Source organism: Callorhinchus milii, unplaced genomic scaffold (genome assembly GCF_018977255.1).
Source record: "Callorhinchus milii isolate IMCB2004 unplaced genomic scaffold, IMCB_Cmil_1.0 Scaffold3, whole genome shotgun sequence".
Taxonomy (NCBI): domain Eukaryota; kingdom Metazoa; phylum Chordata; class Chondrichthyes; order Chimaeriformes; family Callorhinchidae; genus Callorhinchus; species Callorhinchus milii.
The window spans coordinates 44,881,070-44,904,767 of NW_024704744.1; the positions used below are offsets into that span (position 1 = coordinate 44,881,070).

Sequence of the window (23,698 nt, forward strand, 5' to 3'; positions counted from 1 at the left end):
ACTTTTTTATTATAGGAAGAGCTTTGCATGGGGTGCGGGGTGGAAGGAGAAAATTCCCTTTGGTCAGTAACATTTATTCTTGAATAGTGACAATAGTTTGAGGGGGCATGGACAGTATGAATGTTAAAAATAAAAGTTGCCAATTTTTGGCCCAGGGCTACAAGTGGCAAATAGACAGTGACAATATTGTTGAAAACAGTAATTAAGTCACTTAATTGATGTTTGAAATCAATTGAGCTGCAAAATGTATGATTTTTCACTGCTTCTGAGGCTTACCAAACATGGGGGTATTTAATTATTGTCTGAGCAGGTGGTATAGGTATATCTCCAAGTTGTTTGTAGTGTTGTAGTTTTGCTACTATTAGAAATTACTACAATATGTTTCCAATAGGATCTACCAGCACATGTTTCTGTTGTTAATGCCGGATTTGTATAGAGTTTTGGCTGGCTGGGGAAGATCAACGGAATTCCCAATGATTTAGATACAACTGTTGTAATGCTTATCACCGTCAGATTACTGCACTTTAATGTGAGTGGGAAGGATTTGCTAGGGACCGCAAGCAAAGAACTCTTTACATGAGATTGTATCTGTGGGAGAGGGTTTAGACACCCAGACTATGCTACTTACCCTCGCCCAACAACACTCAATTGCTCTACGCAATTGCTGATGCAGAGATGCTAAACTCCCTGGCAAATGAGATTTTGGAACTTGAAATATGAATGCTGTTCACCACTACTGTTCACCACTCTGAATTGCTGGGATTGATTTCAAATTGTTTCCAAGAGAATAAATGGGGATTAGTTATGACACCACACCAAGTTGATACCTGTTTCCCTCAAAGAAATCGTAAGGAACACCAATGTGGGAAATGAAAATGTCACCCTTTTACAGTAGGGGGCTCTCTTCTGGAAAAGAGATCAGGGCACGTTTCTGGGTCAGAATAGTGTCCTGTACTAGGCATGTGTCGTGACTGTACACGATGCTGATCCTGGGCACAAAAAATAGGAAAATATTTGATTTTCCAGCAATTTTCTATGAACCAAAACATGCCTTCTCAAACAAAAACAGAGAGAGCTGGGAAAACTCAGCAGGTCAGGCAGCATCTATGGAGAAAGGAAAGTGAGTCAATGTTTTCGGGTCCAAGACCCTTCGTCAACTCTCTCTGTTTTTGTTTCAGATTCCAGCATCTGCAGTATTTTGAGTTTTGCCTTCTCAAACCTTAGCTCACTAAAAGATTACTCCATGCACTTTTTCTAAATAAACTATGCTAGCCCTTGAACACACCAGGAAGTTGTGCACCTATAACCACAGTCTAGAGATATCTGTTCTGTGGAATCAAACCCACAATGGGTATTATCTGAGGTTACTTGAAGCTGGGAAGCCAATCTTCTATTTTTCTTGTATGGAATATCTACTTTTGTATGGTGCACAGCTGAAAAATTATACAATTTCCAGCAGCACTTTGTAAAACAAGCATTTTTCACCGGAAAGCTGTACTGCACATAGTGGAGAATGTAAGTTTGAGGTCCTAATTCACCGAGCTTAGCCACACTGTGCAGATGTGTTTGAGAGGGGTGGAAGGATAGAACCGTGGGCCTCTGTTGTATTGCCGCCTAGCAGGCTGTTGTGGTCCAATGATAGCTGAAACGTTATCTTATTTTTCTCTTTCAGATGCAGATTAAGCCTCTGTGGACGTGTAGTTTTCCTATTTCTATTTATGAAGGTGTTACCAATGGTGTGGGAGTGTGGTGTCTCTTGGACCACAGAACAGTGCAGACGGGGGAGAGGTAGGAGAAAGAATCTGAAGCGAGAGAAACCAGAAAAAAAAGGATGAAAGGGAGAACAATATGTTTACACACATAAAACATAATTAAAAGAATATATGATAATACCCATGGTCCAAGTCCTGCCCAACAGATAAAATTGGTCATTCACTTCTCAGTGGCTATTTTTAGGACTTTGCTCTGCCCAAACTGGCTGACATATTTGTCCACCAAATGCAGTCACTACACTTCAGCGTAAAATCTTGTGAAGCGCTTTGAGAAGTTGCAAGGCTATATCTCAAATGCAAGGATTATTATAGTTATGATGATGAAGGGGGAAGAGAGTGGTCGTCTTATTTATGTAAACCGTATATATGATTTTATCTTTTGAATGATAAACATTTGTCAATAATTCACACTCAAGTGTAATAGACTTTTTCACACACAGGCGCGGGGAAACCAACATCTTCTCCAGGTGTCTGCACACAATCTGGAGGCAAGTTGGTTGATAAATTGGTTGCGCATATACTGTGTATTCCCACAAAACAACGTGAAGCCCAGAACAAGTCCTCGATTTTAGATTGTGCTGTAAAATCGTTTCATTTTTTTTAAAAAAAAAGGTTTTTGTGTTTTGAAAAAAAATTCTAATACCCTTCTAAAAAAAATTGCTGGGGGGTAGTTGATGGGGGGGTGGGGGGAGGAGGAGGAAGGGATGGTGTTGAGGAGTGGAGAGAGGCAGAGATGAGGGAAAAGCCTCAGGATTATTGCCTTAAAGTGGTGTCACATTCTTGTCATTGCAGCCCCCCCTCTCTCTCTCTCTATTAAAACTAAGAGACGCCGGAGGAAAAAACTAAACCCTTTGACGTCAGTGGAGGGAGAAGGAAACATAAACAGTGCAGGGAGACAGGAGGCTTGGAGGAGCCCAGCCCAGCCCAGCCCAGCCCCGGGCAACAGCACCAGCAGCTGCTGAGCCAACCCAACCACCCAGCCCAGCCCAGCCCAGCCAGGGGCTACCACTGAGTGAGCCCCTCTCCCTCCTCCTCCTCCTCCTCACTCCTCACTCCCCCTCATCAACCTCACACACACACACATACACACACACAGTGTGCACACTCACTCACTCACACACAGTGTGCACACTCACTCACTCACACACAGTGTGCACACTCACTCACTCACACACAGTGTGCACACTCACTCACTCACACACAGTGTGCACACTCACTCACTCACACACAGTGTGCACACTCACTCACTCACACACAGTGTGCACACTCACTCACTCACTCACACACAGTGTGCACACTCACTCACTCACTCACTCACACACAGTGTGTACACTCACTCACTCACTCAGCCCTCCCTCCCTCCTGTCTCACAAGGGGAAGCTTCACTCCGCAGACAGACGGAGGTGCTGTTTTCTTGCGCTTTATTATTTTTGATTGGATGTTATTTTTCTCTCTCTCTCTCTCTCACACACACACACACACACCAGCGCACATTATTTTGTGTTTTTTTTTCTTGTTGCCCATCCTGTATGCATGTATTGCAGCTGCAGGAATCTGCAGCCCGAGTCTTCATGAGCAACCCGCACCATTCAGAGGTTTCAAGGCATTCAAGGGTCAGCCGTCTGCCACTATGGTTAAATGTCTTGTTTAATGGTTGAGGTACGTATCCTTGTGAAGCTTGTGAGGTGAGGAAGAAGCGAGCGATGCAATGCCAATGCAATGCAATGCAATGCACTCGGATCTGTTTCTCCGGCTGCGAGACGTTTTGAGTTGCGCGTTTATTATCTGCTTGAGTTTTGCGGGGTTTATTCCAACCGCTGTTGTGTTCTGCTGAGGCTCTGCAAAGCGCCGGGGGGGGGGGGGGGGGGGAGGGGGTAATGTCGGGGTTTGTCAGTGAGGTGTGTGTCTGTGGCAAAGGGAAAGGTGTGGATCTCCCCCCAACGAACACGATCAACAGATGATTGTAAATGCACCCACAGGGGATACGAGTGACCTGACTCGCCCCCTCCCCACACACACACACACACACACACACTCCCCAGTGCTGACTTGCTCTGGCGCTGGTAGTTGTAAAGTAATGTGTTACTGGCATTTCCCTGCCTCCCCTCTCAGTTGCAGCCTCTGGCGTGGCCAAAGCAGACGAGCCCAAATAACCAGCCGCAAGATCCTCTGGTGTATACGGTTCGAGCCTCCGCAATGTGGTGACATGCGTTTGCCCTGTGTCTGTATCTGTGTCTGTGTGTGTGTGTCTGTGTGTGTGTGTGTGTGTCTGTATCTGTGGGTCTGTGTGTGTGTGTGTGTGTGTCCCGATCCGAGTGCAAAACACCAGGCGCAGAGTGCATGTCAAATCTAATGGATATCTTATCATGATTATCATCAGATATAACATATAATAATGATAATATATTTGCAATACCCAATTCTCCTGTATGTTATAAAGCGATGACAGCAGCAGCAGCAGCAGCAGCAGCGGGTCGTGTTATTTGCTGCTTATGGAGAGAGCACCTTGTGTCTGTCTGCACTGCACGTCTTATCATTATTAAAATAATCTCATCACTCACACTCACGCCATCTCCGAGTTGATGGCATGAGTGTGAGTGATGAGATTATTTTAACAGTGGTAGTAAATTCAGTCCTGACATTGTGGCGCATTGCTCATACCACCCGCGCGAATCATTTGAGAGGTGGTGGTGGGGACAACAACAGGAGGTAGTGTTGGAAAACTTTTTGGGGATGTCTGGTGGAGGTGACCAGGGAACGTTTTCTCGTGAGTGTTTTAGGTGCAGATCCCAAACCCTGCTCTTGGCCCCCAGTTATGTCTGGACCCCCATGTTACGGCAGTTAGCTGTTTCACTTGTGTTTTTTTGTTTTTTTAAAAAAAAAGCAAAAATCCCCATTTCTTGGTGTGGAAGCAAATCTAAGAAGCAATGTGGATAAAAGGGGATAATGGCAAATTTTAACAGTGTGTGGCACTAAATTGAAGCTGATTACCCACTGATCCCATTGCTGTTTGTGGGACCTGGTTGGCACAGATCAGTTGTTGCATTTGCCTTTCTAACATCTTTCCCTTCAGTTCTAATCCGATACATTTTGCAAAGTGCTTTGAGGCGTTTATTTTTACGCGAATGCAATCTTTAAATGCCCAGTGTTACCTTTTCTTCCGTGTAACATTCATAGCCGTATCTCTCTCCTGCAAATGAAACATTAGCCAAATATTATTTATTATAAAAATAACGTTGAGTGCAAAATAAACAGACACGTGTGTTTCAGGGGAATTGCTACTGCGCTTATAATGCGTGAAGCTATTAGTAGTGAATTAGTAATGGTTGAGTCATATGAGACATCAAGAGTGAGGGGATGTAGGTTTGATTTCCCCAAACCTCCAGATGGAAGTGTCTGATCTTGACCACACTGTTGTTTGGAGCCGTCAGGCAAACAGCAGATGATGTTGCAAAAGAAAGGAAAAAGAATAGGCAGAAGAAAGTCTCCGAGGGCTCAGCTCAGGGTGGCATTGGCAGAGACCTGGGGAGCAGGTTGCTCAAGATGCTTCTTGGCCACTGTTAATGCAAAACTCTGCGAGGCAACGAGAGAAAACAGAATGGCATTATACCCTCCAGAAGCTGTCCAGATCATGTGCTTTATTGTTGGAATAATTTTATAATCCAAATTTGACCATTAACTATTCGACCGTGTGATGGAGCATTCTATTGTTTTTTTTACTAGTGAGAAAGCTCTGTATAACTCGAGCCAGGGGCACTCTTGACTTATGCTTTGAAAAGAATAATGTGAATGTGCAATCAGTGATTTTTATCACTGCCCTCGGTACGTTTTGTTACCCTTTGCATTCTTGATGGTGCTTTACAAGTGTCACCATACTTAGAGCTCAGTTTCCTATTTCCTCCTGTTTTTCTTTGTCCTTTTTAAAAATTTCAAGCACGATTATGTATGGATGTGGGTTTGACAGTGCTAAAAGGGTTAAACAATGTTTGCTTTGTTTTTGCTTCTGCCTCTCCTTGTATTAGTTTCAGTGATATATTTTCAAATGGTGAGAAAAATATATCTTCACAGATCATAGAGGCATCAACAATCAGCAGTATAAATAAATTGGTATTAGCATCAATTCAACAGAATGCAGTATGAATCTGATTTTAGAATGTATTTGTATTTAAGCACACTGTCCATTTAAATCAATGTCTCTACAAAATAGTTTTGTATCACTTGAGGTGGGTTGTGAATCAAATAGGTTGCAATAAAAATCCAGTTGGACCCCAGCCAATTGCAAAAAAATCAAAATCAAGTTAAAATAAGTTTTTTTTAATATTACTACACAGCTGGTTCACACTTAAAGCTCTTTATTAACATTTAAACAACGTAATAGGTATCTGAGGCCAATCAGTCCCCTTTGTCTCTTAGAAAAAAGGTCTTGGGTGAACAAGTATAAATCGGATTTGTCATGTTCAGATTTGCCACTTCAAATTGCTATACTTCTGGAAACTATGTTATGTCACTTCCAATAATAACAAGGGGGCAGAAACCTACTCTGAAGATGCTGTCAAAAGTTACATTTTTAAGGTTCCAATGCATTGCAGAACTGCTGTATTATCAGATAATTGAGACAGGTAGCATATTTCCACTATAAGCTGCTAGTTTTAGAGGTAGTGAATGCCTTGTAATAATAGATGTTACATAACTGCTTTATGGATTGCACTGTTTGTCTTACATCAGGGACTATATTTTCAGGTAATTCAGAAAACTGATACAATATATGTTGAATTTAAAAAGAAAATAAATCTTAACACAGCTATTGACCTGGTTTTCCAATTTATTTTTAAGTCCAGATTTGCTCCTTGACGACTAGCTAATACAGTATGTTAGTTTATTATCCTGCCATTAAATCTGTCATGTTCAAAACGACAGTCAGATGATATGCCAGGATATTGCAGTCACTTCCAGGCTGATTGCTGGGACATCCTGCAATGGTTGTTTTTAGGCGAGGTACACTAAATGTTGATAACTACTGTGTCTTTTCCTGCACATTTTTTTAAAATGCTATATTTTCTGTGATTTTGAGCTCATTTGAGGGACGGATTAAGGCCTTTGGGACCCAGAACAGTTTTAAGTATAATAATAATAATCCTTGCACTGGTATAGCGCCTTTCATGAGCATGTCTCAAAGCGTTTCACAGGATATACTGTAAAGTGGCGAGGCTATGTATTTGTAGGCAAATGTGGCAGTCCATTTGCACACCAGTGTCTCACAAAATCATGAAGTGAATGACCAGTTTTATTTAGGGGATTGTTTGGTCAGGATACTGGGAGAAACTTCCTTCTTTTTTTGAGTATTCTCAAGGGATCTTTAACTTCCACCTGAATAGACAGAATGGTCAGGCGCACAGTCAAGATCCTTTAGTGTGTCACCAACAAAGTGTTGTAAACTCAACATAGAAAGAAAACCTTTGATATTTAACCTATGAGAGTTTTTCCACTTGCATCACCAGCCCATATAACACGTTTCCTAAAGTGAGTGTCAATGCTCGTTTGAATTATGAGTAGTTTTGCAACATGTTTCTGTGCTTGCAAAGGACTGAAATGAAATTGCCACAAACTAATTTTCCATGGGAGCGTTATATAGCTGGGGAGGAAATTTTTAAATGAATATTCGGTATGATTTTACTGCAGGTCTCCGAGGTGTAAGGTTAGCATACTGTAAAGATAGTGTCTTTTATGCTGTCCACTGTTGATGCAAGTCAGTGTTTATTTTTTCAAGCCATAGAGAGGAAACTGAAGGTACAAATGACTTGAGTCATGACATATACCTCATTTATACTTTCAACTTGTCTTTGACAGTACCTCTAAAATTACTGACAAACTGCTTAAAGAAAGAGCCACTCGCGCTGTTTGACGGAAAGGGCACCAGCAAGAGAAGTTTTCACACCCCTTTGATTACAGCTTAAATCCTAAGAGATTTTTTCTCAAGAGCACATTTTTTGATGAGCTGAGTAGTTGAAGTCTGCCAATGTTTTTCTGTACAGCCCACCAAAGCTGCTTTGCTATTGCTATCACTGGACAGTACAGACATTTCCCAACCTGGTCCTGGTCCCTAAAAGTAAATACTTTTTGTGTCGATGTAACAATGTATTTACATCCTCATGTGAAGCAATTTTAGGCAGATCAGTTACTGTAGAAACTTTCTCATCATATAAATCAAGTGTTCTTTATGGCATTGGATATTGTAGCTGGTATTCCAATATCAATGCAACGTTTAGTAGACATAGTCAACTATCTAAAACAACTCATCTTTTTAAACTTTCCACAAACTTAACATGGCTTTTAGCTTCTGTGTTCAAAACATCCTGCTCTGGTTATTTTCTTTTAAGAAAATTTGCTTAGCTTGTTACTAACAGGTTTGTATCGTGTAATCAAGTACATTTTCAGCAGGCTAAAATGCTTAAAAAAGACTAGAAGGCTTGTTTGCACTTAAAAGGAAGTTTCAGCTTCCCTCCCCCTTCTTCCCTCCCCCTCCCCCTTTCACATGCGTACTTCCTGGATATACTTTGGCAACTTGCTAATAGTCAAGAAATATATTAAAGTGCACATACACATCATGGTGAGAGGGTGGGTATTTTCTTTCTTCTCACCTACACATGGCCATAGGAAATTTGGATGGTGAATGAATTCCTCAAAATTTCTTCCCGTTTTGTCAATTGGCTGCAAACCTGCATGATTGTTGCCATTCTTAGTCACAGCATTTGCAACTAGCAATTGACTTACTTAAGTGTTTCAGTCTGGACTTCCCCAACATCCCTATGGGTGTAAGCATGACCTGGTGTAACATTGATCCTTGCTAGAAAACCCTAGAAGAATGCGTGTTAAATTTCTATTCTTAGAATTAATTGTTTTCAGACAATGCAAAAGTTGACCTACGTTCCTCTATTTTTGGTGGTGGGGGCAACAGTCAGCTATGGTTACTGGTCCTGATCGATATCCTGAGACTTGTGCAGAAAAATCAACATCAGGTGATGAAACTATATCAGGCTCAGCTATGATGCCCCCGATGATGGAATACGCTCATACAATAATTTGATACAATAAGACATGCGGTAACCCATTACCATTTTTAAGAGTATCCAAGTCAGACTGAGTTTAACATACGTATGCCACCCAAGCATGGAAATTCCCTTCACTGCATGGAATATTCCTTCTCTCCCTTCGAGGGATGCACTCTGCTTACCTAATTCTGGAGAGTATTAGGCCCAGGTTGACAAGAGCCAATGCTTGGGAACCTCAGAGTATGTGTGCAGTACTGCTGGAGTTTGACCAGCTAAAACCAATAGCTTGCCATTCAGAGCACTATCTGGCAATCTTCCTGCTGCTTGTCCAGCTAGGATCGCCCTACCCATTAAGACTTTGGGTGCAGGTTAACAGTTGCTAAGTGGTAGGATTCCCTGCCCGCATTGACCTGGCCAAGTTCTGCCGATGAGCCAGGCTGACTGGTCTGTCATCAGCATTGCCCTGACATAGGAACCAGACTATCGATTCCGTCACAGACGGTTGATTCAATTCTGGCATTCTGTTGCAAGCATTTCACATCAGAGTCAGTTCAGCTCCAAGGAGACCCCCTTATCTCCCTTTTTATGATGATGGGTGCCCCTAGTGTGGAATCGGGTTCTGCAGAGCTCAAAAGAAGACATCAGAGTATTGATTGGAAGCTACAAGAGGCACCAGTTCCAATTGTTGATAATCTTCCAAAAGTCTGTGGATACTGGAAAAGTTCCCATTGATTGGAAGATTGCAAACGTAACTCCACTATTTAAGAAGGGTGGGAGAGAAAATAGGGAAAACTATAGACCAGTTAGTTTGACGTCAGTTGTAGGAAAAATTCTTGAGTCCTTAATAAAAGACGTAGTTATGGGATACCTGGAAGACCATAAAAAGATTAGGCAGAGTCAACATGGCTTTACAAAAGGGAAGTCATGCTTGACTAACCTTTTAGAATTTTTTGAGGATGTATCCAGCAGGTTGGATAAGGGGGAACCAGTAGATGTGGTATATTTGGATTTTAGGAAGGCATTTGACAAGGTGCCACACAAAAGGCTGTTACTCAAGATCAAGGCCCACGGGATTAATGGGAAAATATTAACATGGATAGAAGAGTGGCTATCGGGTAGAAAGCAGAGAGTAGTGATAAACGGATCATTCTCGAATTGGCAGGATGTAACTAGTGGAGTGCCACAAGGATCAGTGCTTGGGCCTCAGCTATTTACCATTTACATCAATGATCTGGACGAGGACATTGAATGTAATGTGTCTAAATTCGCGGATGATACTAAACTAGGTAGCAGAGTGAGCTCTCAGGATGATGCAAAAAGATTGCAACAAGATATAGATAGGCTAGGGGAGTGGGCAAGTAGGTGGCAGATGGAATTCAATGTTAGCAAGTGTGAAATTATTCACCTAGGTAGCAAGAATAAAAGAACAGATTATTTTCTGGAAGGGGAGAAGTTAGATAGAGTTAGTATTCAAAGGGATTTGGGTGTCCTTGTACACCAGTCCCAAAAAGTTAGTTTGCAGGTGCAGCAAACAACTAAGAAGGCGAACGGCATGTTAGCGTTCATTTCGAAAGGTTTAGAATATAAGAGTAGGGAAGTCTTGCTGCAACTATGTAGGGCTTTGGTGAGACTGCACCTAGAGTATTGTGTCCAGTTTTGGTCTCCTTATTTAAAAAAGGACATACTTGCCCTAGAAGGGGTGCAGCGTAGATTCACTCGGTTAGTTCCTGGGATGAGGGGACTGACCTATGAGGATAGGCTGAATAAACTAGGGCTGTATTCTCTAGAGTACAGAAGAATTAGGGGGATCTTATTGAAACTTATAAGATTCTTAAAGGGCTGATAAAGTAGACACAGAGGGACTGTTTCCCCTGGTAGGAGAATCTATAACCAGGGGTCACAGTCTTAAAATTAAGGGTCAGCCTCTTAGAACAGAGTTGAGGAAACATTTCTTCACTCAGAGGGTAGTGAACTTATGGAATTCACTACCCCAGAAGACTGTAGATGCTCAGTCCTTGAACATTTTCAAGGCTGAGACTGATAGATTCTTGAAAAATAGAGGGATTAGGGGATATGGGGATCGGGCAGGTAATCAGAGTTAGGTGAGAAGATCAGCCATGATCTTATTGAATGGCGACCAGGCACAAAGGGCTGAATGGCCTACTCCTGCTCCTAATTCTTATGTTCTTATGTTCTTATTATTATTGGTACCTACAGGTTTTGGTGGACACCAGCTTTTGTTTGGACACAGACGCAATTTCCCAATGCATAGAGAAGGCTTCTTAGCTTTAAAATGCTGTTAGTGGGTCTAACTTGCAGTACGTGTTAATGCATTTCTCTTTAAAAAAAATCACAATGGTTTGGTCACTCAATCCACCACTGTTTGTGGGACTCTGCTGTCCCAAATTGGCTGCCACGTTTCGGCCACAAAATAAGCAGCGAATTCACTTTACAATATATTCAGTGAAGCTTTGAAAGTGTCTTGAGATGTCACAGTCGTGACAAAGTGCTATATCAAAGACAAGAATTATTATTATGAAGGACTGCGAGGAGAAGTGGTAAAGGGCACATTGGTCACGCTCGTCTCTTCAAGGACAGTAAGGTCTCATTGCAGGTCAAGTGGCTCAAATTGACAACTGTTTGTGGGACACTGCTGTGCACAATTGGCTGCCTGGTTTTGCCCACAGAATACAGTCAATCCGCTTTACAGTATATTCTGTGAAGTGCTTTGAGACTTCTCGAAGACATGAGAAGGCACTATATCAAATGCAAGGATTATTATTATATTAAGTAAGATCTGTGTGCAAACAGTCCTCCTTTATGAATTCAACCTCCTGGGGATGCAACAGCCCATCTGCAACTGGTGCTGAGTAAGGCTGGTATGCGGCATTGGACTTTGACCTCGAGAACACTGAAGTGCCTGGCAAGTCACATGTAAAGGTCCTGCCATCACACTGAAGGCAGATGCCCCATCATATAGGTGGGATGCATGAAACTCTCAGTTTTGTTTGGATACTTTGTAAGCACAGTGATGGATTTCCACGTGTCAGACACCCGGCTGACCAACAAAAATCCCTCCCGAAGGTACCAGTCTGAGGTACCAGAAGGCTTTACTTTCCCTTTTCCTGTAGAACTGTAGTACAGCACAAATTGGCGTTTTATGGAAGGAGCCATTGGTGCTTTAATATTGTGGGTACAGTAGAACCACTTTGTGATCTTGTTTCTTGTAAAACTCTGATTTGATGCTAACAAAAATTCAGATTTCTATACACATCAAAACAAAGACAAGACGTAACTTTTAATATCTTTTGTACCTACTGTACTGTAATTGTTAGCAGAGGCACAAAAACATTCGCTTTTCAGTACATGTAGTACAACTTAAATAAACTTAAATACACTAGCTTCCCCAGTGGTAAAGAACTGAAGTTGGGAGACAATCATACGGAAAATAATCTTTATGCAAGGGACAAAGGATGTGTTCGAAAATGATCTCTTTGATGAATTAATTAATCATCCCATCAATATTGACTATTTTAAAATGGGTTGCTACACTTGTCTGGTTTACTGCCACTTTTTAAGCTTAATTTTTCATAACTAACTTTGAGACAATCTGAACAGAACAATGATACAGTTGCTATCTGATTTTTGTGATGATTCACAGCAACTCCCCTAAACACAAGTGTACCTTTGGTTCAAAACCATAAAAATAATCCCTACATTATACATTTTAGGGATGTGTTGTAATAACGTTTCGTGTTCAGAATTGTACTTGTGTCCTGAATCTATTTCAGAAGTCTAAAATATATTTCATGTCCATACTTTTCCAGGGGTAATAATCCCTTTNAAAAAAATGGTCACTCAATTTACGACTGTTTGTGGGACACTGCTGTGTGCAATTGGCTGCCGTGTTTTGCTTTACAGTATATTTACTTAGGGCTAAAGCACTTTAAGACGTCTCGAAGACATGATAAGGCGCTATATCAAATGCAAGGTTATTATTGTTTGTGTTTCTTTTTTTCAATTTGTATTATGTAATATTATAATGAACGAGTAAAACGTTGAATCAAGAAACTTTTTTTTACATAGCTAAGTCACTAAGCAATTGGACACTGAAAAATGTATTCAGTATAATACAATGGAATTTACATTTCTATAGCACCTTTCACGTCAGGAGGACCTCTCTAAATATACTGTATATTGTAACACACCTTGTTCACATTGCAGTTGGTGTACACATAAAACAAACAAGTACTTCACTTTGTCACAGAGCTTATTTATATTTTTCTAACCAGCTCCTCACTGATTTATTCCCTCCTTGGAGCTGCACTTGCTCCTGACTGTTTAGTCACCCCTACAGCCAAGTATCTATAAGGTATCACCATTTGCAAAATCAAGAGCTGAGAAGAGTGCAATAATACCAGGTTATTAATCACTGAATAGTTCCTTGAAAGCCACATTTTCAGCCATTGAGATGTTTTTTCATTGACATTTTTCTCTTTGAGTGCAATCAAAAACAAGGGATCAAACAGTGTGAAACCAATTTATTGGCAGCCTAAGGAAATAAAATATCCCACCGAAATCCTAGTTACACAACTTTTACAAAAACAATCCATCTCGTCAGCAGCATTCAAAAGTTTGTTCCAGTTTTTAAACAATAGAATAAAATGGTTGGAATGGTGACTTTCCAGGGCAGGGCTCCATGTACTCATTCCCCATGTTGATCTGATCACAAAACCTCCTCCAGTGCACATGGTTCTGATTTACTTTGTCCCTTAATATTTTATTAGTTTCCAATGTCCAACACAAAACCCGTTTTTATTCATTTTGGCAGTAACTAGAACCAATTTGTCCACAACATTGTTTCTGCATAAGCCCACGTGGACACAAAAGCTGGTCCCTGTGTATGTTACTGCTACTTACTATGTAAGATTGGTTGTTATTGTGGTTTTACTAATTCTCACATTTGATACAGTGAAACTTTTGGAAACCTTTAACTTCATGAATAACTTTGAAATGTAATGTTATATAGGTAAATGTGGCAGCTAATTTACATCTGACATATATCAAATAAATGTGTTTTGGGTGAATAAGACTCTTTTGGCATGTAAGACGTGTGTTCAAACAGTTCTCCCACGTGATTCCGAGCTCCTGGACATGAAACAGAAGTTATTGTTTCAGGTTATTTGTGAAGCCCAAGAGGTGGATTTATGGAAAAGGGGAAGTGGCTGCAGGGAGGAAAGATTCTGGCCTACACTGACATGTTCCTGAACACTCTGGAGTCAGCTTCATGGCAGGTATATAATATTTACCAAAGACTCTCCACATGAGAACTTGAATTAAGCAGTTGGTGCTGAGTAAGCCTGGTCCATGGCTTTGGAATTGGACTTTAGAATATTAGAGTGGCTGGCATGTCACGAGCTGTCCTATAAAGATCCTCATTCCACACTGAAGGCAAATGTCTGTTGAATAATTGATGAGGAAACTCTGAGGTTTGGGATGACAACTGCTGGAAGGTTTGCACCTCCAACCGGTGGAAACATCGCTCAACGAGAAGGTGTGTCTGAGCTGATAGCAGGAAGATGATGGCAATGCTCCCACTCACATCATGCTGAGCTGTGTTGATAATAATAATCCTTACATTTGATATAGCGCCTTATCACGTCTTTGAGACGTCTCAAAGCGCTTAACAGGATATACTATAAAGTGTAGTGACTGAGTGTTTTGTGAGTAATTGCACACAGCAGTGTCCCCACAAACAGTCGTAGATTGAGTAACCAAATTATTATTAGTGATATTTTTGGGGGAGGAGGATTATTATTGGTTTCCAGGGATTATTACCCCTCGAAACCAGTCCAGGAATCGACTAACAACTAGGTTCCTACTCACTGCTAGGTAAACAGAGGCGGGTGTGTGGAGTAACAACAACAACAAAATGACATTTGTATAGCACCTTTCATGTTGAGAGGACGTCCCAAGGCGCTGGACAACCAGTGCTTCGGACCTGAGCTAGGATCAGGGATGGTGGAGGGCAGGGGGGGGAAGGAGGGTGACCAAAGGCACAGTCGAAGAGGAGGATCTTGAGACAGGTCTTGAAGGTGGCAAGGGATGGAGCTAGGCGGAGGGACTGCGGTATGGAGTTCCAGAGGCTGGGGGCAGAGTGGCGGAAGGCCCGCCCACCGATAGTGGGGCAAGCAAGGCGGGCGACATGAAGCAGGCTGGAGCCCACTGCGTGGAGGGAGCAGGCAAGTTGGTAAGGTGTTAGGAGGTTTCAGAGGTGAGGGGGGCAAGGTCATGGAGGGCTTTGAAAGTGAGGACCAGGATCTTGAACTGTAACTTCTGTGTGATGGGAAGCCAGTGGAGTTGGGCGAAGATGGACGTGATGGGGTTGCAGAGCCTGGTGCGGGAGAGGACACGGGCTGCAGAGTTCTGGATGATCTGCAGCCTATGGAGGGAGGCGTTGGGGAGGCCGACAAGAAGGGAGTTTGCGTAGTCGAGCCTGGATGTTATGAATGCATGTATGAGGGCTTCGGTGGCCTGCGGTGTGAGACAGTGGTGGAGCCGGGCGATGTTGTGGTGGGGGAAGGCAGAGCGGGTCATGGCACAGATGTGGGGTAGAAAGGATAGTTGAGGGTCAAACAAGGCGCCAAGGTTCTGGACTGGCTCAATGAGGTGGAGTGTGCAACCATGGATGGTGATGCTGTCAGCACCAGAGGTGAGGAGGTGCTGATGGGAGCCAATCAGGAGGTCCTCGATCTCGTTGACATTCAACTGTCGAAAATAACTCTCATCTAGGACGATGTCTGACAGACATTCTGTCAGGACATCAGTTGTCCTAGAATCGAGGGTGTCATCTGTGTACATGTCGAAGTTGACCCTATGTCTGCAGCTGATGATACCAAGAGGGAGCATATAGATATTGAAGAGGAGGGGACCAAGGACAGAGCCCTGAGGAACTCCGCACAAGATGGTGCAGGGGCTAGAGGAAAGGCTGTTTGTGGAGATTAAGTGGAGACAGTGTGAGAGGTAGGATCTGAACCATTCAAGGACAGAACCACAAAGGTTGAGGTTAGAGGAGAGGCGATGGAGGAGGATAGAGCGGTCAAGGTTTCACCCTTTTGATCACCAAGAAGTCGAGAGTGCCTGGTACTGTACCTGCTATCCACCTAGTGAGGACTCAAACCTGCTCACTTCAGATATCAAATGTCCATCTAGAACTAGACTATCCTTCTGGTGGAGGGGGGTAAGCTGGTAGTTGAGCTACAGAATGACGTACTTGGCAATGGAATGTCAGAATCAATGGTAGTTTCAGTAGTCCAACTCCTGAGTCGCGTGACATTCTAGGTCACTGCTTTGCTCATCAACAGGACTTGAAAGGAGCAAGGATCTGGTGTCAGGGATTCTTCCCTTTGGGGGTAGGGAGCATTCCCTCTCAGCTACTGTTAATCCTGGCAGTCAAAAGATTAATGGGTAGGGTCCTTCTGGCTAGACAAACACTAGGAAGCTTGCCAGATAGTGTTCTCAATGGCAAGCTATGAGGTTTTAGCTGGTTAAACTCCAGCCATACCCCAACGGGGTACCCAAGCTTTAGCTTTCACTGACCTGCGCCTAATAACTGTCTGGGATTAGGTAAACAGGCTGCGTTCCCTCCAGGGAGAGAGTATATATTCCATTCTAGACACACAGAAAATTCCATATGTAGGTGGAACTCTCAGTGTGGTTTGGATACCCAAGTATAGTGATGGATTTCCGTTTTGGCTGACTAATAAATAATCAAAGTAAATGATCAACCAAAATGAATCTGGGGGAATAGTGATTAAGGCTGAACATAAGTAGTTACACCAGTGCTAATAATATATTGTTTTTTGTGGATTGTCTTTTTATGTCATTTTACGCAAATAAATTGGTCTGCATTGAAATTGGTCCACTGTCTTATAAAGTTTTGTAGAAGAACCAGCTCTTTTATGGACAGTTTTTATTAATCTGCACTCATTTCCAAAAGTTATCTCCAGTTGTCCTGAAGCTTTGGATGACAGAGCTATATTTTTAAATGTTTTTCTCCTCTAGAAAGTAGCCAGTGTTTTGTGATGAGCGAATGTTAAAAATACACTAGAGTTTTAGTTTTAAGTATCTGTTGGGTTTAATGCAGTATGTTCATAAATTGAAGTTTGCAGTGATTAGCATCCGTACGCATGGAAATTTACATTGGAGAATTGAAACATAGTAAGACAAACCATGTACCAAGTGTCTAGCAAAAAGCAAGAAATATCTAGATTTTATGATTTTATTCCAATGCTTGCCAATAGAAATCATTCATTCTATAAATGAAAACCAACAAAGGAACAAAAGGTCTAATTTGCAAGATTCATTAAAGTATCCATAAGGCTAAAGTGCTGTATTTAACTGCACAAACAGAGTCGTTGTTTGGCACAGAAAATAATGAAATTAGAAATCGCACTCATAGGGTGCCAAGATGGTTAATATGGGGAATGCAATACTTGAAACAAATACTTTTATTTGTGGTTCACCCTAAGGAACAATGGGGTACAAATTCCACATTGGTCTAGATTTACTCTATTTTCTTAGCATTTCAGATTTGGCAAATTCTTATATACGGCCTGATTTTCTGCAAGTTTCTTTTAAAAACTTACAGAAAACTGGCTTCTAACTTAAGATAAAATTCAGTAATTTGCCAAGTTCTGCCTGCTTTTGAATGTTACATAAATAGAGTAAGTCTAGACCTAGATAAAATTTCTTCCCCCATTGTTGGGCAGAATAAGGGGGAGCTTTACCCTGAATTTGGCCTATGGTATACTTTGTGTATCCTGCGCCAGCATTAAGCTACCTAGCTTAATGGATTCAAACATTTTTCCATTTGACTACACTAACGTTCCTTGTCTTGATGATATAAAACTCTTCAAAAATAGTTCTTCTTTAAATAAAAATATTCTTTGCAAGGCATTTAATAAAATAAAGTTTATTTTTAATACGCTTTCCTTTTTAAACCATTGTTTTGAAACGGCATACAGCATTTGACAGTGAATTACTGTGAAATTCAGTGCTATGGGTGGATTGCAAATGGGCATGGAACCAGCAGAAATTTATTTAGAGCCTTTACCCTGACACCACCCGGATAAGTAGGCTTCAGGAGTGTGTGATGTGAAGCAACTGCAGTATGACTACAATGTTTCGCCCACAAAATACAGTCAATACACTTTACAATATATTCTGCGAAGTGCTGAGAGACGTCTCAATAATGTGATAAGGTGCTTTATAAAATGCAAGGATTATTATTATGAACATAGCAAGTGTGAATTAGCTCCTCTGAATTCTGTTGAAAGATATTGGGTGGGAAGCTCATTAAACTGGTTAGAAAATGTCAATGCAATTGTTTTAAAACTGTTAGAATGTTATGCTTCTCGAATAAGAATTATTTTCTTACATAACCCTTGATATTCAAGTGGACGGGAAGGAATCCGTTACTGTTCTTTCAATAGAAGAGTAGGGAGTTTCTGGTGGTTATAGAAATAAAAATAAAAATCATCCAAGATTAACCCAAAATTCAGATTAATTGCTTATTCCTCTCACAGTTTGCAAGATATTATAGGTGTAAGTTAGTTGCTGCATTTGCCTACACAACATTCATTTAATTTCTAACCTTTTTCACTTTGTGAAACACTTCAAAATGCTCAACCGATATGAACCGATATACAAGTGCAAATTGTTGTTGTAGTGACAGAAGCAGATTGAAATGAACTAGTATTCTAAGGGACCAGTGAGTAGTGATTCCACTTTGGTCTAGATTTATTCTATCAAGGTTACATTTCAGAGCATCCACAATTTGCAAATTCTTAAATACAGTCTCAGTTTTGAAGCAGTTTTCAAACTTCTTTTAAGAACTACAGAAAAAACAGCTCTAAAGTTAAAAAGGAATTCAACAATGTGTTGAACTGTGCACATTGTGAAATATATGTTAATAGAGTGAACCTAGATGCAGGTGGAATGTTACCTCAATTATGTTTTTGTGTGGACGTTTTAATTACAGTTGCAGTTTTTGCAGTTAAAAACATGAAAAAATAACATACTGTTAGTTTCAGTTTTTGCAGTTAAAGACATTGCAGTTATTAAACCAAAGAATTATAGCTATTTTCAGGTAGGAAACTATGGAAGCTGTCATTATAAAGAAGTGAAGGGAAAATTGGAGGAGAGAATTATGCCTCGGAAATCTCTGGTAGCACTTGGGAGAAGGCCATGTGTTTATTGTCTCAACTGCAGTGATTAGCCCAGGTACATGAAGAACAGGAGATTAAAAAACACAAGGAGACATCTTGTATAAAATATTAAAGCAAGTGTCTCCAATATTGTCTCTAGTGAAGATCATACTGACTTTCCTTTCTTGTTTAAGTGAACAAAATATATAGTTCAAGAAAAATCACCTTTATATAGTTTAGGAAAGTGTAAACTGCAGAATATTGCATTGGTTTAATGTATTGCTTAGAAAAGCATCTTGGGTTTTGTAAGTTTACAATTGTACCCTTTAAGAAATATTATCCAGAGAAAATGTATAGAGCATTCAGGTGCACTTAAAAGAGAAAATGCAGGAATTTGTGTCTTGAAAATATATAATCTAAATCTTTCTATGCCCTTGTTAGCTATTTTTGTGAGGTGGAAAAGCAAACATTTGGCAGGGGTCTGTGAAATTCTGGTCATCCTGTCTCGAGCTGATACAAACATAGAAAGTGCTCGTATTCAACTTATGTAAGCACCGTCTGGGTCTTTTCAGTGTTAAAACTGGAGGTTTTATATCCTTAATTCACAGAGGAGGTTTGCCTCTGTATGGTGCATCAAGGGAGCACAACATAATGTATCGCTGATCTAGAGTCTCAGTTTGGCCAGCAGTTAGCTAACCTCTTACATTTCCTATGGTCACAATATTTATGAATCTCTCAGTCAATCTGCAGGAATTCCCCTTCCCCCTACCCCTCATCCCACACATTCACAGACCACTTGTAGGTTTACCCTATTCCTCTTTCCCCCTCTGCTCAGTTAACCTGAGTTTGTTATGCATCTCCCGCCCTGTTGCTGCCATCATCGATGGTTGACTCTTCAGTTCCCACGTCTTAATCTCTGAACTTCCAACATCTAATATTCCCTCTCACCCCTTCTTTCTGGGTTTAAGTCCCAGCTCAAAATATACTTGTTTAACCCCCCCTCCCCCTCCCCCCACCTTCTTCAGTGTTAAACCCCGTTGTTGTAAAGCATTCCTAAAAGGTACCCTACGTGAAGGGCGCTATATAAATGCAAGTAGTTGTTATGCTGTCTCAAGGGTTTCGGCAGCTTGTGGAGTGACATATTGTTGGGGATGGGCAATGTGGCAGAGATGGAGGAAAGCGGTCCTGGATAGGGACCAGATGTGGGGGAGGAAGGATAACTGGGGATCGAACCTGACGCCTAAACTGCTCAGCAGTTCAGAGAGTTTTAAGGGCAGATCGAGTAGGTTGAGGACGTCTGAACCGCAGGACAGAAGACGTCGATGGGAGCCAAAGAGTATGGCTTCCATCTTGTTGACGTTTAACTGCAAGTTTGCCCTCATCCAGACCTTGATATCTGTTGACAAGCTGACAGAACATCAAAGGACTGGGGGTCGCAGCTAGGGGAGGAGAAGTAGAGTTGAATGTCATCCGCATACATGTGAAAGTTAACCCCATGTCCAAGAGGGAGTATATAGATGAGGAAGAGAAGGGGGCCAAGAATGGAACCTTGGGCTATCCTGCAGGTAACCGGGCGGGGGCGAGAAGAAAGCCCATTTGCGGAAATGTAGCATCGGTAGTTTGTAAGGTAGGACTCGAACCAAGCGAGTGCGGTCCCACTGAGGTGGATGAGGGAGGCCAGACGATGGAGGAGGATGGCATGATTGACTGTGTCGAACGCAGCGGAGTGGTCCAGGAGGACAAGGAGGCAGAGGGAGCCCTGGTCACAGATAGAGAGGACATTGTTTGTGACTTTCACGAGCGCTGTCTCTGTTCTGTAGGCCAGGCAGAAACCGGATTGGAGGGTTCAAGTAGGGTGTGGAGGGAGAGGTGTGCGCAAAGTTGTTTGGCAACAATGCGTTCCAAAGCTTTGGCCAGGAAGCGCAGGTTTGAGATAGGGTGCTAGTGCTGAAGGTTGGAGCGGTTGAGGGTAGTTTTTTTGTAAGGAGGTGGGGGTGATGACGGCGGTTTTGAGGGGTAGTAGGACTGATCCTGAGGAGAGGGACTGATTAATGGTGTCTGCCAGCAGTGGGCAGAGGAGGGGGAGCTGGGTGATCAACATCTGGGTGGGGAAAGGATCGAGGCAGCAGGTGGTGTATTTCATCAGGGTGATGGAGGATGAGAAGGAGGAAGGAGAGCTGGGTGCAAAGGAATGTAGGATGGAGCCTGTGGTAGGAACTGAGGGGTGGGGATGAGAGGTGGGTGAAGAAGACAGAATGGTGGTAGGGGACACAGGGTGGAAGGCTGAGTTTGCCAGGCGGATATTTTCTGTTTTACTTCAAAGTACAGACTGAATTCAACAATTTTCTTGACTTCTGGCTGCTCTGACATGATGCATAAATTGAGTAAATAAATAGTGTGGATTTTCTTCCCATATGACTAAAGTTGTGTGATCAATAAGATTTATTTATGGTTATGGCAGTCCGACTTATAAGCAGCGGTAAGTTGAGAATGAACACATATGGGAGCATAAATCTTACTGTATATACTACAGGAACCACTTTATCACCAGTACCAACTATGGATGGGACTGAACTTGCCAAAGGGGAAGCTAGAAGGTATCTGGAGGTGTTAGTTGAGTTGTTGCTCACTGTGACAAAGCAGTAAGAGGCAGTAATAAAGAAGGTGAACAGGATGCTGGGTTATTTTGCTAAATCAGTTGAGTTTAGTTCCCCAGACATTATACTCAGGATATAAAAGGCTCTGGGCAGACCGCACCTTGTGTACTGTACACAGTTTTGGTCACCGCAACAAAAGGCTGCTCAGGCTCCAGAGGTGTTACAGAGGAGAGCAACAAAGATGATCCCCAGGGTTAGAGTAATAATAATCCTTGCATTTGATATAGCGCTTTTCACGTCGGGAGGACGTCCCAAAGCGCTTCACAGAACACACTGTAAAGTGAATTGACTGTATATTTGTGGGCGAACGCGGCAGCCAATTGCGCACAGCAATGTCCCACAAACAGTCGTAGATCGAAAATGACCAATTTATTATTGTTTTTTGGGTTTTGGAGGGATTATTATTAGGCGTGTGGAGTAAGGAAACTTGCCCAAGGTTTCACCCTGCTTGGAATTGAACTCAGGACTCTCGCTTACAAAACGAGTGCTCTAACCACTGAGCTACAGGACTCCGAGTAATTAGCTTTGCGGAAATATTTTCCCCAAATTGCAGGGCATTTGACAAATTTTGCGGAAAATTGCAAGCGGATCTGCATTTTTTCACTTTATTGATAAAAACTAACCATGTAGTTATGTTTAAATACTAAAAATATTCATTTGAATAGTACAGCATTTACCAAGAATTTGTCACAGGAGCTCAGTCTAGGTCTGGTGTCAAGCAAATAGATGGCAGTAGTGTGACGGAGTTGCTATTTCTATCGCGGTTCGCTCACCAGCAGGTGAAGTCTCCTGCGCCACTTCTGCCATCCCAACACTCCCTGTGCCACCCATGTGTGGCTGGAGCCGTTACGCCCACAGTAGCAACGTTGAGCAAACAGCACGAGAGGCCCGGGGCCTAGCACACTGTGTGTACAGTGTTGTATCAGAGGGTGGGTGTCTGCAATGGGGGTTGTTTGTAGCTGATGGGGGGGCGGTGTTTGTAGCTGACAGGGGGGGTGTTTGTAGGAGGGCGGTGTGGTGTTTGTAGCGGGGGGGCGTGTTTGTAGCTGAGGGGGGGTGTTTGTAGCAGAACGCGGAGTGTTGGTAGCTGGGGTGTGTTTGTAGCAGATGGTGGTGTTTGTGGCAGAGGGTGGGGGGTGTTTATAGCTGGGGTTGTTGTTTGTAACTGTGGGGGTGGGTGTTTGTAGCTGAGGGGCGCTTATAGGGGATTGCACAGAAAAAATGTGGCTGCATTTTTTATTGGCCGAAGCTATAAGCAACGACTAGACAAGGTAGGTCTCTTCAGTCTTGAGAAAAGACGACTCAGAGAGGATCTCTGGGAGGTGTATAACATTTTAAATAGGATTGTATAGGTAAATGCAGATCAATATTTTAGGATGTGTGAAGCCAGTAGAACAAGAGGACATAGGTTTAGAGTTGTAAAAGGCAATCTCAGGACAGACACCAGGAAGGTTTTCTTTATGCAGATGGTAATCAATCCCTGGAACAGGTTACCAGGAAAGAGACCAGGCCACTAGAACCAGTTAAAAAGCGGCTTGATGTGGGGAAGGTAGGGAAGGTTGAGATCAGATGTGCCAAAGGGCCTTCTTCAACCTGACCAATCTTGTGAGTAGCTGTGTGCTTCTCACCATCATTCAAATACCAAAGGCAGTTTTGGTGTTAGTGCTAACATGAAACCCATAAAAGTGGCTAAACGGTTTACCTGACATGAAGTCAACAGTTTTTGTATATATGTTGATTTTGACTTAATTTTGATTGAGGATGGAACTCCTCCACCTTCCACACTGGCCTGGTGTACACTGATGGTGTTATGGTGCCACCATGGGTTCAATTCACCACATTCCATACTGCACTTTGTAGAGAGAGAGACGTCTTTCATCAGCTTACACTAACATTCAAATACAATAATTTCGGCTGAGAGCGTGTTGTGAAAAGCTGCACTTCCTATTGGCATGAATGGGAAATGGTTTATTGATTTTTGCTGTGCTGCTTTCACCACAGCTGCAAGCCGT

The 23,698-nt window shown here is 42.1% G+C and overlaps 1 protein-coding gene across 2 annotated transcripts in view; it reads left to right on the plus strand.

Annotated features, from left to right (window-relative positions):
• Nucleotides 1–3,241: 3,241 nt before the first annotated feature.
• The window catches only part of LOC103178332 (cAMP-specific 3',5'-cyclic phosphodiesterase 7B), a 118,528-nt gene continuing 98,071 nt past the window's right edge, over nt 3,242–23,698 (plus strand). For both annotated transcript variants that reach the window (XM_042333287.1, XM_007893012.2), the window contains exon 1: nt 3,242–3,431. Coding sequence is in view for 1 of the 2 variants with exons in the window: in XM_007893012.2 (XP_007891203.1) it covers nt 3,411–3,431 (21 nt within the window). In the remaining variant the exon portion in view is untranslated. The remainder of the gene's footprint in view (nt 3,432–23,698) is intronic.